Source organism: Cervus elaphus, chromosome 28 (assembly GCF_910594005.1).
Source record: "Cervus elaphus chromosome 28, mCerEla1.1, whole genome shotgun sequence".
In the NCBI taxonomy this organism is placed as follows: domain Eukaryota; kingdom Metazoa; phylum Chordata; class Mammalia; order Artiodactyla; family Cervidae; genus Cervus; species Cervus elaphus.
This window is the reverse complement of record NC_057842.1, coordinates 40,401,994-40,414,012: the sequence shown is the minus strand read 5'-3', so window position 1 is coordinate 40,414,012 and position 12,019 is coordinate 40,401,994. Positions and strand designations below refer to the sequence as shown.

At 38.0% G+C, this 12,019-nt stretch overlaps 1 protein-coding gene across 3 annotated transcripts in view; it reads right to left on the bottom strand.

Moving 5' to 3' along the window:
• TUBE1 (tubulin epsilon 1) overlaps window positions 1-11,988 on the bottom strand; it is a 20,963-nt gene extending 8,975 nt beyond the window's left edge. For 2 of the 3 annotated variants that reach the window (XR_006338359.1, XM_043890044.1), the window contains exons 1-6: window positions 11,857-11,988; window positions 11,688-11,761; window positions 10,589-10,641; window positions 7,832-7,889; window positions 2,956-3,071; window positions 1,733-1,854 (exon numbers count right to left, since the gene is read on the bottom strand). Coding sequence is in view for 2 of the 3 variants with exons in the window: in XM_043890044.1 (XP_043745979.1) it covers window positions 1,733-1,854; window positions 2,956-3,071; window positions 7,832-7,889; window positions 10,589-10,641; window positions 11,688-11,761; window positions 11,857-11,881 (448 nt within the window). In the remaining variant the exon portion in view is untranslated. The remainder of the gene's footprint in view (window positions 1-1,732; window positions 1,855-2,955; window positions 3,072-7,831; window positions 7,890-10,588; window positions 10,642-11,687; window positions 11,762-11,856) is intronic. The other variant, XM_043890045.1, reaches the window with a different exon arrangement.
• Between the last annotated feature and the right edge of the window lie 31 nt (window positions 11,989-12,019).

The following is a 12,019-nucleotide window of genomic DNA, read 5'->3' as shown; positions in this document are numbered from 1 at the left end:
ATAATACAGATTGGCGCAGTATTGTGGGAAGGTTATTTAGTCGTATCAATCAAAACTTAAAATGTACCAACGAACTTTGGTCCCACTTTCCTATCCAGGAATATTCCTTACAGCTATTGTGGCACAGACAAAGAGGCAGATACCAAATGTTCACTGGGGATTTTTATGTGGTAACTAAAAACCATGAATAATTTGACATCCATCAATGAGGAACTGACTTTAAAAATTATTACATATTTACAATTGGATATTGTGGGCTGATACTGAAAAATGTTCAGAAACAATTTAAGGTGAAAACATGATAGAGTAATATGTATTGCATGATCTTGTTTATGTAAAAACACACAAAATGTGCACAGAAAATATCCGGAAGGAGAGACACTGGAAACTTGATTATATGTGAGGAGAGAGATTAGGGATTAGATGTGGGAAAAAACTTCATTTTTAATCTTCAATATTGTTTCAAGTTTATTTGCCATTTTCAGTGAACTATGAATAAAGTACAATCTACTGAGGTTCTGAGTAATAAAGGGATATAAAAAGGTACCATAAAGAACTATAAATCAAACTGGTATTTTTTTAGAAAACTTACTCAAAATCTGCAGGTTAATTATGTCAGTACAAAGAAAACTAGTTTCTTAATTTAATGATTATGATGGCCTTCTAAAGGCGTGGTTACACTGCAATTTAATTTTCAAATACTATCATACTGAATAATAAAGTCAATTGTACATAAATTGCTGAATATAACAATCTTAATCTCAGCTTGAAGGAAAAAAGTGTGGCAAATTTTTCTTTTAAAATAGGCTAATTCTCTTGTGAAATTAGCAAATTATGATCAGTTTCTACTTCATGGAATAGAGGAGCAAAATACTTCACTTGCAAAGTACAAGTTTCCCTGGGAAAGAAAGCAATGCAGATCATTTATTCTAGGTTAAGGTGGTTAATTACCATGTAAGGAATGATTTAAAGGAGTTGACTAAGAGGATTTCTTTTGCTTATTTCTCTTACTGAACACAAGAAAGGACTGAAGGTGGTTAAAGGAAGGGTACTGATATTCTTTTGCAAGCACATCTATGAATATGTACAAATACTTAGCTCTAGTTAGGATGCAGAACCACACAAGAAAACTCTTACGAGAAAGGCAGCATTCCCAAAAGGCTTATACTAAAATCTGCTGCTGCTGCTGCTAAGTCACTTCAGTCGTGTCCAACTCTGTGTGACCCCATAGATGGCAGCCCACTAGGCTCCTCCGTCCCTGGGATTCTCCAGGCAAGAACACTGGAGTGGGTTGCCATTTCCTTCTCCAATGCATGAAAGTGAAAAGTGAAAGTGAAGTCGCTCAGTCGTGCCTGACTCTTAGTGACCCCATGGACTGTAGCCCACCAGGCTCCTCTGTCCATGGGATTTTCCAGGCAAGAGTACTGGAGTGGGGTGCCATTGCCTTCTCCATACTGAAATCTACCTTCCACTAAAGACAGAAGAAAAGTTTTTTCAGATTCAGTTCTATTGGCTCTTTAAATGCGTTTAAGTTTGTAAAAAATGGTCAGAGTGACACAATTTGACAAAAGTTTAAGATAAAAAGCTGTTGTGTACATGCACTCATAAACACACTCTTAATTAATAGTTCTATCTTTTTAAAGTAAAGGCCTGAAAACAAGACTTATGTTGACAGAATGAATACCCACTTGCATTTTCACACTGTAATAGACAAATGATTGAATAATTTTACCTCCTCCCATGGAATGTATTATAAAAAAACACTGCAAACAATCACAGTGCTCTGCTGACTTTCTGAGTTTCTCTAAAATCTTTTCCTGATAAAGACTGCCAAACACTTTGTGACCCACAGCCCTAGAAAAAAGAATACAGATTAAAAAAAAAAATCTTGCATTTATTATTTCAAGATTTTATTATTTCTGACTTAAAAGACTATAAACTTGAAAAGGTATTTTTACTGTTTTAAGTAAATTCTATTCCTGTTTAATATCAATAAATCATATTATATAATCTCAAAGATACTTGGTAGAAAATTGAGCAAATACACACACACACATACACATATATATATTTATAAATATAATCCACAAGTAACCTGGTAAGATAGTTCACTATCAATGGATATTAAACTACAGTTTTTAAAATTTATCTTAAGGTATAACTACAACAAAATGAGCTTTTAGTTACATAGATTTTTTTACCTCATCTTCACTTAATCTCTGACTGTGGTGTATGTTATGTATTAAAAAGCAGATTGTGGTCAACTAGAAGGATATGAAAAATAAAAAATTCTAAATGGACCTTAGACTTAAAACATGAGAAAAACATTGGTCACATCATGTTAGTACTAGATCAAATGCCACACATTTCATCTAGTACTAACATTCATGAGGCTCTGCAAGCCTTTTTGGTTGCCCAGATTCTCAAGTATTATTATGGTGAACTGAAATGTAAGAATGACCTCCACACAACACGTGGTCAGGTGTAACTCAAAAGTTGCAGAATAAGTTATATATGTTGGGACACTGGTCTGGCTTGCATCTCAGTATCTGTATCATCATTTTCCATTAAATCTGACTGATGGGAAACTTTGATAGAGTCTTTACTATGACCTATAGTAAGAGGTAAGAGAACAGTTTATACTTGCAACTTTTGTCACTACCTAGCATTTACAAAGAATCAAATTACAAGGAGAAATTTAGTAAATGAATTTTTCATGATTCATCTTTTTCTTTAAAAAAAAGAGAGAGAGAGAGAGACAACTAGAATGCAGATAGCTTCCAAGCATTGTGAAACACTATCATCTATGAAGGAAAAGATGATGGGCTGAAAGGCCTAGTGTTAGGTGTGGCAAATTACATCTTGCTTTCATGTCAGTAGGACCTAACAGAATGAAACAAAGATTCCTCATGTTTTTCAGATGACATTTGATTTTTACATTTGGCATAATCTCACCAATTATTCCCTGAGCCAGAAATATCAGTGATGAGCTGCTTACTATCAAATACATCTCTCAATGGTCCCTGAAGAATTTCATTTACTACCCCTTCCTCCATGTCAATCAAGACAGCCTGAGAAAGAGAAATAAAATGTAATCAGCATATTTTTCTTTAGTCACTCTACAAATAAAAATAATTTTTGAGCTTATAGTTACATTGTTCTTTTTATAATTTAAACCAGATCAAATCTTTGACTCTTTTATATAGAATCTGTTACAAAAATTAAAAAATTAATTTCACTCTGCTCCAAAAGTGGAATCCAATGAAAAGATGGATTCTGAACCTTTACCCAAAGAATAAGAAGGAAAAAAGGGAACTGAATGATTCTCTCTGGTTTTCTAACAATTCTTTTATGCATATGCCTAGTGTTAGCTGCTTAGTCGTGTCTGACTCTTTGTGACCCCATGGACTGTAGCCCATCAGGCTCCTCTGTCCATAAAATTTTCCAGGCCAGAATACTGGAGTGGGTTGCCATTTCCTTCTCCAGGGGAAAGTAAGAATAGCTATAGTAAAAGTCACTCAGCCATGTCTGATTTATGTGCCTATGTGACTATACATTTCTTGAGAACAAGGTCTCAGAAGTCTAGATGGTAACCTTAACCAGAAAAAATTCTCAATGAATGTAGGGTGCATTAACATATTAGCTCACTAGGTACAACCATGCTACTCTTTATGAAATCACAGCTGAAAACTGTCCAATTCAAATCAGTAAACTACTTATATGTGCAAAGCCAAGGTACTGGACAGATGTCAAAGATGACGACAGTATCCCTCCCCGCCAGTAATTCACAGTAAAAATTCACAAACTCATAAATGCCACAAATTTTACTGAGATGGGAGACAACATCTATTACTAAAAAGAAAATGAGAATCTCCTGAAGTCAGTTTTGAGAGAATCACCATTTTCATAGTCACTTAGCATTAAACCCTGACAGTCTATAACTTTCTGAATCTTTCCTTTGTCATATCAGACCTTTGTTTCTCCCTTGGAAGTTAATGACAATTGGAAGGAATTATTCTGGATTCCTCACTTAGCCAGCCTAGGTCTGGAGTCACGGCCTCTAAGATTTGACGTTTATTATTTTATTCCAGAGCTACCTGGTGATAGCTATCAGGCCTTTCAGCTTTCCCTAATTGTAATATAGGATTTACCAAATTCTGAGTGTTTGCCTGTTAACCTAAGATATTGGACACAGTGGAGGAACCCAACTACCAAGTTATCTTTTAAAGTTTATACTCTTCAGTGATCCACATGATACCAAGACTACTAAGGAGAAATGGAAGAAAACTTTCTAGGAAAAAAGTCAAAGGCTACAGAAGCATGCTGATTTACCACTTCCCAACAGTGTTTCCTCCATTTCCCAACCCGCTCACTGGTATGGTGGTGGGAAAGAGCTCAAACTGGGAGTGGACTAGGAAAAGTCAACATTTCTTTATCTCTGAGTAAGATCTGGTAGGGACTAACATACTCCCTAAGGCATGAACTATACCAAAGGTTAATCAATTATTCTAGTTAGGTTAATCAATTATCCTAACAAGCACATGGTCTCCTAAACACAAGGAGATGGTACCCAGGTACCACAACACTACTGTTCTCTACTCTTTTAGCCACTCCTCCAGGTCTGATCCTTATCATCTCAATTATTTCCATATCATCTAAACTACCTTTATTTTTGTCATAATCAAATATTATTGATCAACAGCTGTAAAAGGCAGTTTGTTGTAGAGACACAAACACAGAAGAGAAGTGTTGTTAGAATTAGCTTGAGACTAAACACAAGCTATTGACTAGAAGTATTTTTTTGTTCAGGAGTTTTTACATGGTTATGGTATGTATTCACTACAATATGGTTGAATCCATGCTTTGTACTGGGAGCAATATCTATGATGAAAAAAAAATTTTCACCATATTCAAATGAAAATTAACCTCCAGGAGAATGTATTTTGGAGAAGGGAATGGCAAACCACTTCAGTATTCTTGCCTTGAGAACCCCATGAAGAGTATGAAAAGGCAAAAAGATACGACACTGAAAGATGAACTCCCCAGGTGCCCAACAGACTACTGGAGAAGAGTGGAGAAACAGCTGCAGAAAGAATGAAGAGGCTGAGCCAAAGTGAAAACAACACCCAGTAGTGGATATATCTGGTGATGGAAGTCACATAGGGGGCTGGAAAGCAAAAGTAGGAAGTCAAGAGATACTTGGAGTAACAGGCAAGTTTGGCCTTGGAGTCCAAAAGGAAGCAGGGCAAAGGTTAACAGTTTTGCCAAGAGAACACAGTGTTTACTATGACTACTAAACACCCTCTTCCAAAACATAAGAGATGACTTTACTCATGGACATCACCAGATGGTCAATACTGAGAGCAGTTTGATGATATTCTTTGCAGCCAAAGATGGAGAAGCTCTATACAGTCAGTAAAATCAAGACTGGGAGCTGACTGTGGCTCAGATCATAAACTCCTTATTGCAAACATCAGACTTAACCTGAAAAGTAGGGAAAACCACTAGACCATTCAGGTATGACCTAAACCCCTTACAATTATACAGTGGAAGTGACAAATAGATTCAAGGGATTAGATCTGACAGAGCGCCTGAAGAACCATGGATGGAGGTTTGTAACACTGCACAGGAAGCGGTGATCAAAATCATCCCCAAGAAAAAGAAATGCAAAAACGCAAAATAGTTGTCTGGGGAGGTCTTACAAATAGCTCAGGAAAGAAGAAAAGTGAAAGGCAAGGGAGAAAATGAAAGATATATCCATCTGAATGCAAAGTTCGAAAGAATAGCAAGGAGAGATAAGAAAGCCTTCCTCAGTGATCAGTGCAAAGAAATAGAGGAAAACAATAGAATGGGAAAGACTAGAGATCTCTTCAAGAAAATCAGATACCAAGGGAACATTTCATGCAAAGATGGTCACAATAAAGCACAGAAATGGTATGGACCTAACAGAAGCAGAAGATATTAAGAAGAGGCAACAAAAATACACAGAACTATACAAAAAAGATCCTAATTACCCAGATAACACGATAGTGTGATCACTCACCTAGGGCCAGAGCCAGACATCCTGGAATGTGAAGTCAAGTGGGCCTTAGGAAAACATCACTACGAACAAAGCTAGTAGAGGTGATGGAATTCCAGCTAAGCTATTTCAACTCCTAAAAGATGATGCTCAATATACCAGCAAATTTGGAAAACTCAGCAGTGGCCACAGGACTGGAAAAGGTCAGTTTTCATTCCAATCCCAAAGAAAGGCAATGCCAAAGAATGTTCAAGTTACTGCACAACTGTACTCGTCTCACATGCTAGCAAAGTAATGTTCAAAATTCTCCAAGCCAGGCTTCAACAGTACATGAACTGTGAACTTTCAGATGTTCAAGCTGGATTTAGAAAAGGCAGAGGAACCAGAGATCAAATTGCCAACATCTGCTGGATCATCAAAAAAGCAAGAAAATTCCAGAAAAACATTTATTTCTGCTTCATTGGCTACACTAAAGCCTTTGAACGTGTGGATCACAATAAACTGTGGAAAATTCTGAAAGAGATGGGAATACCAGACCACCTTACCTGCCTCCTGAGAAACCTGTATGCAGGTCAAGAAGCAACAGTTAGAACCGGACATGGAACAATGGACTGGTTCCAAATCAGGAAAGGGGTACGTCAAGGCTGTATATTGTCACCCTACTTATTTAATTTATATGCAGAGTACATCATGCAAAATGCCAGGCTTGATGAAGCACAAGCTGGAATCAAGATTGCTGGGAGAAATATCAGTAACCTCAGATATGCAGATGACACCACCCTTATGACAGAAAGCAAAGAGGAACTAAAGAGCCTGTTGATGAAGTTGAAAGAGGAGAGTTAAAAAGCTAGCTTAAAACTCAACATTCAAAAAATGAAGATCATGCCATCACTTCATGGCAAATAGATGGGGAAACAATGGAAACAGTGACAGGCTTTATTTTCTTGGGCTTCAAAATCACTGCATATGGTGACTGTAGCCATGAAATTAAGACACCTGCTCCCTTGGAAGAAAAGCTATGACCAACCTAGACAGCATATTAAAAAGCAGAGACATTACTTTGCCAACAAAAGTCCATCTAGTCAAAGCTGTGGTTTTTCCAGTAGTCATGTATGGATGTGAGAGCTGGACCATAAAGAAAGCTGATTGCTGAAGAATTGACGGTTTTGAACTGTGGTGTTGGGGAGAATACTCTTGAGATACCCTTGGACTGCAAGATCAAACCAGTCAATTGTAAAGGAAATCAGTCCTGAGTATTCATTGAAGGACTGATGCTGAAGCTGAAGCTCTAATACTTTGGCCACCTGATGTGAAGAAGGGACTCATTGGAAAAGATCCTGATGCTGGGGCAGACTGGAGGCACTAGAAGGGAATGGCAGAGGATGAGATGGTTGGATGGCATCACCAACTTGATGGACATGAGTTTGAGCAAGCTCCAGGAGTCAGTGATGGACAGGGAAGCCTGGTGTGCTGCATGCAGTCCAAGGGGTCACAAAGAGTCAGACATGATTGAGCAACTGAACTGATTGAGAATGTATTTCAGGCTTAGAGTTAGAATGGCTTTTATTATTTATCTAGACATATATTTCGCCTAAAATATTAGGCAAAAAATGCTAAATATGCAGCGTTTTTACTTTAAGCACAAAATTTTTCCCCTGAAGTTTCATGGAGACACAAATATCTGCTTAATCATATTTATATTAAATGTGGCTTAGCAAATACTTTTTTAAAAGTTGAGAAGTTAAAGTAAAATTTTAGTACAGCTATTTTAAAAACACATGCAATATAAGAATCCAAGTGTATACAACTTACACGTGCTTTTAAAGAACAAATTTTCCCTTTGGAAATACTGCCACCATCACCAACCACTCTGAAAGATAAAACATGAGAAAAGGTCATAAGATAGCCCATGGGTAATAATCCTATTAGATAATAAGGTTAACTTCCATTTGTAGAGTAAAGCCACTTATAGGTCAAGAGAGGCAGACACAAAAGGCAACAAAGAAGCCATTCTTAACCTGCATCCCCCTTACCCATCTCCCATCAGGCTGAAAAAGCGAGGTACTTATTTCCCTGTCTTTGTCTGCAGTTTGGGCTGGCCATGAAATCTAGTTCTGGGTAGTGAGGTAAAAAGGAGTTATTCTGGGAAGCTTTCTGATAAAAATGACCAGATGTAGCTGGTCCTTTTTCCTATCTTGAACATGAACATGGATGGGATTCCTGGCAGTGGAAACTGTCATCTTATAGTTACAAGTAAAAAAACACCAGGTCAAAAAACCAACACATGAAACAATATGACAGTATCTTGGTCTTTAGGGCAATTCTCCAGACAAAGATCATCCGATTTCCAGTTTTCTTTGAATGTGACATAACTGGATACATCTACTGTTTAAGTCACCATTAGTGAGGCTTCCTGTTGCAGCCAAACACACATCAACTAACTATCAGTTATATACTGCTGAGTATTTAAGGCTGTTTCTAGAATTTCGTGTTGAAGATAAGTCACCAAAATAACTAAATCTGTGACCACAAACAGTGTACAGGTCAACATAGTTTACAAGACAGAATATACGAAGGAAAGCTGCGTTGAGTATAGATGATGCCATAAGTCAGGTTTGATAAAATATAGTCCTCAGGCCAGTCTTGACCAGCTACTTGTGAAAACAAGTTTTACTGGAATAAAGTCACATCATTTGTTTATGTGTTATTTACACCTGCATTCATGCTATCAGAGCAGACTAAACGAGATGTGGCATGGGCTTTATGGTCTGCAAAACCTAAAATATTTACCATCTGGTCCTTTATAGGAAAGGCTTGCCAACCCTTGGTATAGCTATATTCCTATCATGCTATTAAAAAGGTATGATAATTTCCTCAAATAGATAAAGAAGTATATAAAAAGATGTGGTCCTGTTCTTGAAAAAGAATTTTTGTACTACTTTGTGGAATAGATGCTGCATGTATTCATAGCGCATGGAAAGAAGAGCAAGATGCCAAGGCCCTTTTTTCAAACTTGATACTAGGGAAATAAGAATGCTCTCAGGTTAAACTATAAAACAAACCAAGGAGATGAGAATATAGTTACATAAAATCACCTTATTAAGAGAGAACAGCTTTCAGGCTGAGTCTCAACTATGTAACAATGAAAGGAATACTACAGAGGGAATGGGAGAACAAATTTAGTTAGAATACTACCTACAAGGAAGTACTGCAAAGGCAAATTTGAGTCTCTTAATAGTATTTAAGGGAGAAGATATTACAGCGTACAGACAAGAGGAAACCTAGTCTATGTGACAGATGTCTCCATATTAATAAAGATAAATAACACCAGTCATTAAGTTAAGTAATATATCTAACTTACTTTGGTCTGATTCCATGGTCACTAAGCAACCTTCTATTACTTAGATTTCCTGACAGATTTCTTACAGAACATAATGTGCCTTTGAAAGATAATAAGTATCTAGTCTTGAGTTATAGTTCCTGTTGTCCATGACTACATTGACTTTCTGCTTTTTAATCTCCCATCTTAGTTTGGTTTTCTGCCTGTACTGGAGAGCACTGGACTCATTCTCAAGCTGTCAATGAAGTTTCTGAATTTGCAAGCCTGAGGATCAAAATCTGAAATTCACCAAAAAGTGGGGCCTACCTAGCCTTCTCTGGGAGATAACTGCCTCAGATATCCAACCAACTAATTCAAAGTAGAACTGAAATTTTTATTAGGTTACAACTCATATAAACCATTTATTTTTCAGTTCAAGTCCAGCAGGTTTAGTTTTATTAAGCATTTTGAGAATGCATGAACTTCATGACTTAATATTAAACGCTTAGAAAAAATACTCTGAACAAAATATTACTCTTTCAGGTAAAAGATATATACTTACATATTTGTGGTTGTTTAGTCGCTAAGTCGTGTCCAACTCTTTTGCAATCCCATGGACTGTAGCCCACCAGGCTCCTCTGTCCACGGGATTTCCCAGACAAGAATACTGGAGTGGGTTGCCATTTCCAGGGAATCTTCCTGACCCAGGAATACAACCAGCATCTCCTGCATTGAGTTCGTTACCACTGAGCTACCTGGGAAGCTCTATATTTACATATACCCTTTATTAAATTAACAAAACTACTCTGACCACATCTGCTTTGTTTCTTTTTAGCACATTCTATTTGTAGAGCAAATACTCCTGGCCACAAGTAATATCACAGGAATGTAAACAGTACAGTTTTCTTTCAAAAGTTAGCCATTATTGAATGCATTAACAAGATACTCTCACGGAAATTTTCAGCATTCCTTTTAGTGAAACTTTATCTCAAGGTCAAGTTAAAAGAACGCACATTAAAGGTTCTTTTTATTTCTTGATATAAAGGAATAAAAGGAAATGTAGTCCTGCTCTGCTAAATGATATGAGAATATTAATGACAAAAGAATACGTTTTCAATAATGAGAAAAACAAAAAGATGGACAACTTCTTTACAGCTATCAACTGTTATTGTCCTTTCAAAAATTTTACCACTAACTGCTGACATAAAAATAATCATTATGCTATGTGATAAACTTTAACCCCATCTTACCTGGTATCCACATTTCTAAAGAAGCTGCTTATTGCCTCATCATAAATCCCTTTCTAAAAAGAAAAAATACATGTATTGGTGTTTGATTACATTTAGCCTCTTTTCCAAATTAAGTCTTTTTAATTTAAGGATTATTAATTTAATTATCCCACAATACTTTAAAGGCTGGCATACAGCTACAATAAAAAAAAGCAAATAATCATAAAATGCTTAGATTCATTCTTCCAATCTAGAGAAGAGGAAATATCGTGAGATGTATGGATTAAATTCAGCTGGCGGTACTGAAGAATGATGTCCTCACAGAATTGTAGAACAGGTGCATCAAATGAAAGCTTTCCTTGGATTCTTGGCAATCATTTAAAAAACTAACTGGTTAAATTAAGGATTACAGTACCACACACCGTTACCTACTAATGCAGACTGGCCTGCTGCAGTCCATGGGGTCACAGAGTCGGACATGACTTAGCAACTGAACAACACCTTTCACATATGGTATATCATTGCTCCTCACAAGAGCCCTGACAAAGAGGTCTCTGGCCAGTGTTCCTTAAGACTGTTGTGTGTCTAACGCCGACTTAAATTTGTCCTTAATGTCTGTCCATAAGTTTGAGTCACTTTGCTGTGCAGAAGAAATAACCACGACATTGTAAATCAACCATGTTGTTCTTTTAGTTGCTAAGTCGTGTCCCACTCTTTTGCGACCTCATGGACTGTCGCCCGCCAGACTCCCCTGTCCACGGGATTCCTAGGGTCTCTTACATCTGCAGTGGCAGGTGGGTTCTTTACCACTAGCGCCACCTGGGAACCACCAACAATACTGGGGTGTGTTGCCATTTCCTACTCCAGGTAATCTTCCTGACCCAGGGATTTAACCCCCGTCTCCTGCATTGACAGGCGAATTCTTCACCGCTGAGCCACCAAGGAAGCCCCAAAATCAACTGTACTTCAATAAAATTTAAAAACAAAAACAAAAACCAGTTTGCCCTCTACCAAAAAGACCTCATATAAAAGAGGTCACAGAGGGTGATTCTTGCTTATTTTTTGGAAGAGCCTCAGTGACAGATCTGGGGTGCGGGTGGGGAATTAGGGTTAGCAGTACCTTGTTGACGGCGGCGTGCTCTCTTAGCGCCAGATCCCAGAAGCAGCAGCCGATCTGGTTTCCACACTGGCCCACTGTGCCCAGGAAGGAAAGAGAACAGACATTAGGCGGGAAAAAGGGCCACCAGCCTCGGCGGCGAATGGGTCCCCATCCTCCCAAGGAAGCTTACCCTGTACGACCACCGACTGGGTCATGCTTCGACACGGCCAGCCCACAGTACCCAGGCCCGCGCCGGCCTCCGTATTCCGCGCTCACCAACGGGCGCTCCCCAAGGGGACGGGGCGGCCGTAAGTCACTTCGCTGCCGCAAGTCGCCGCCGTCGCTCCGCTCCT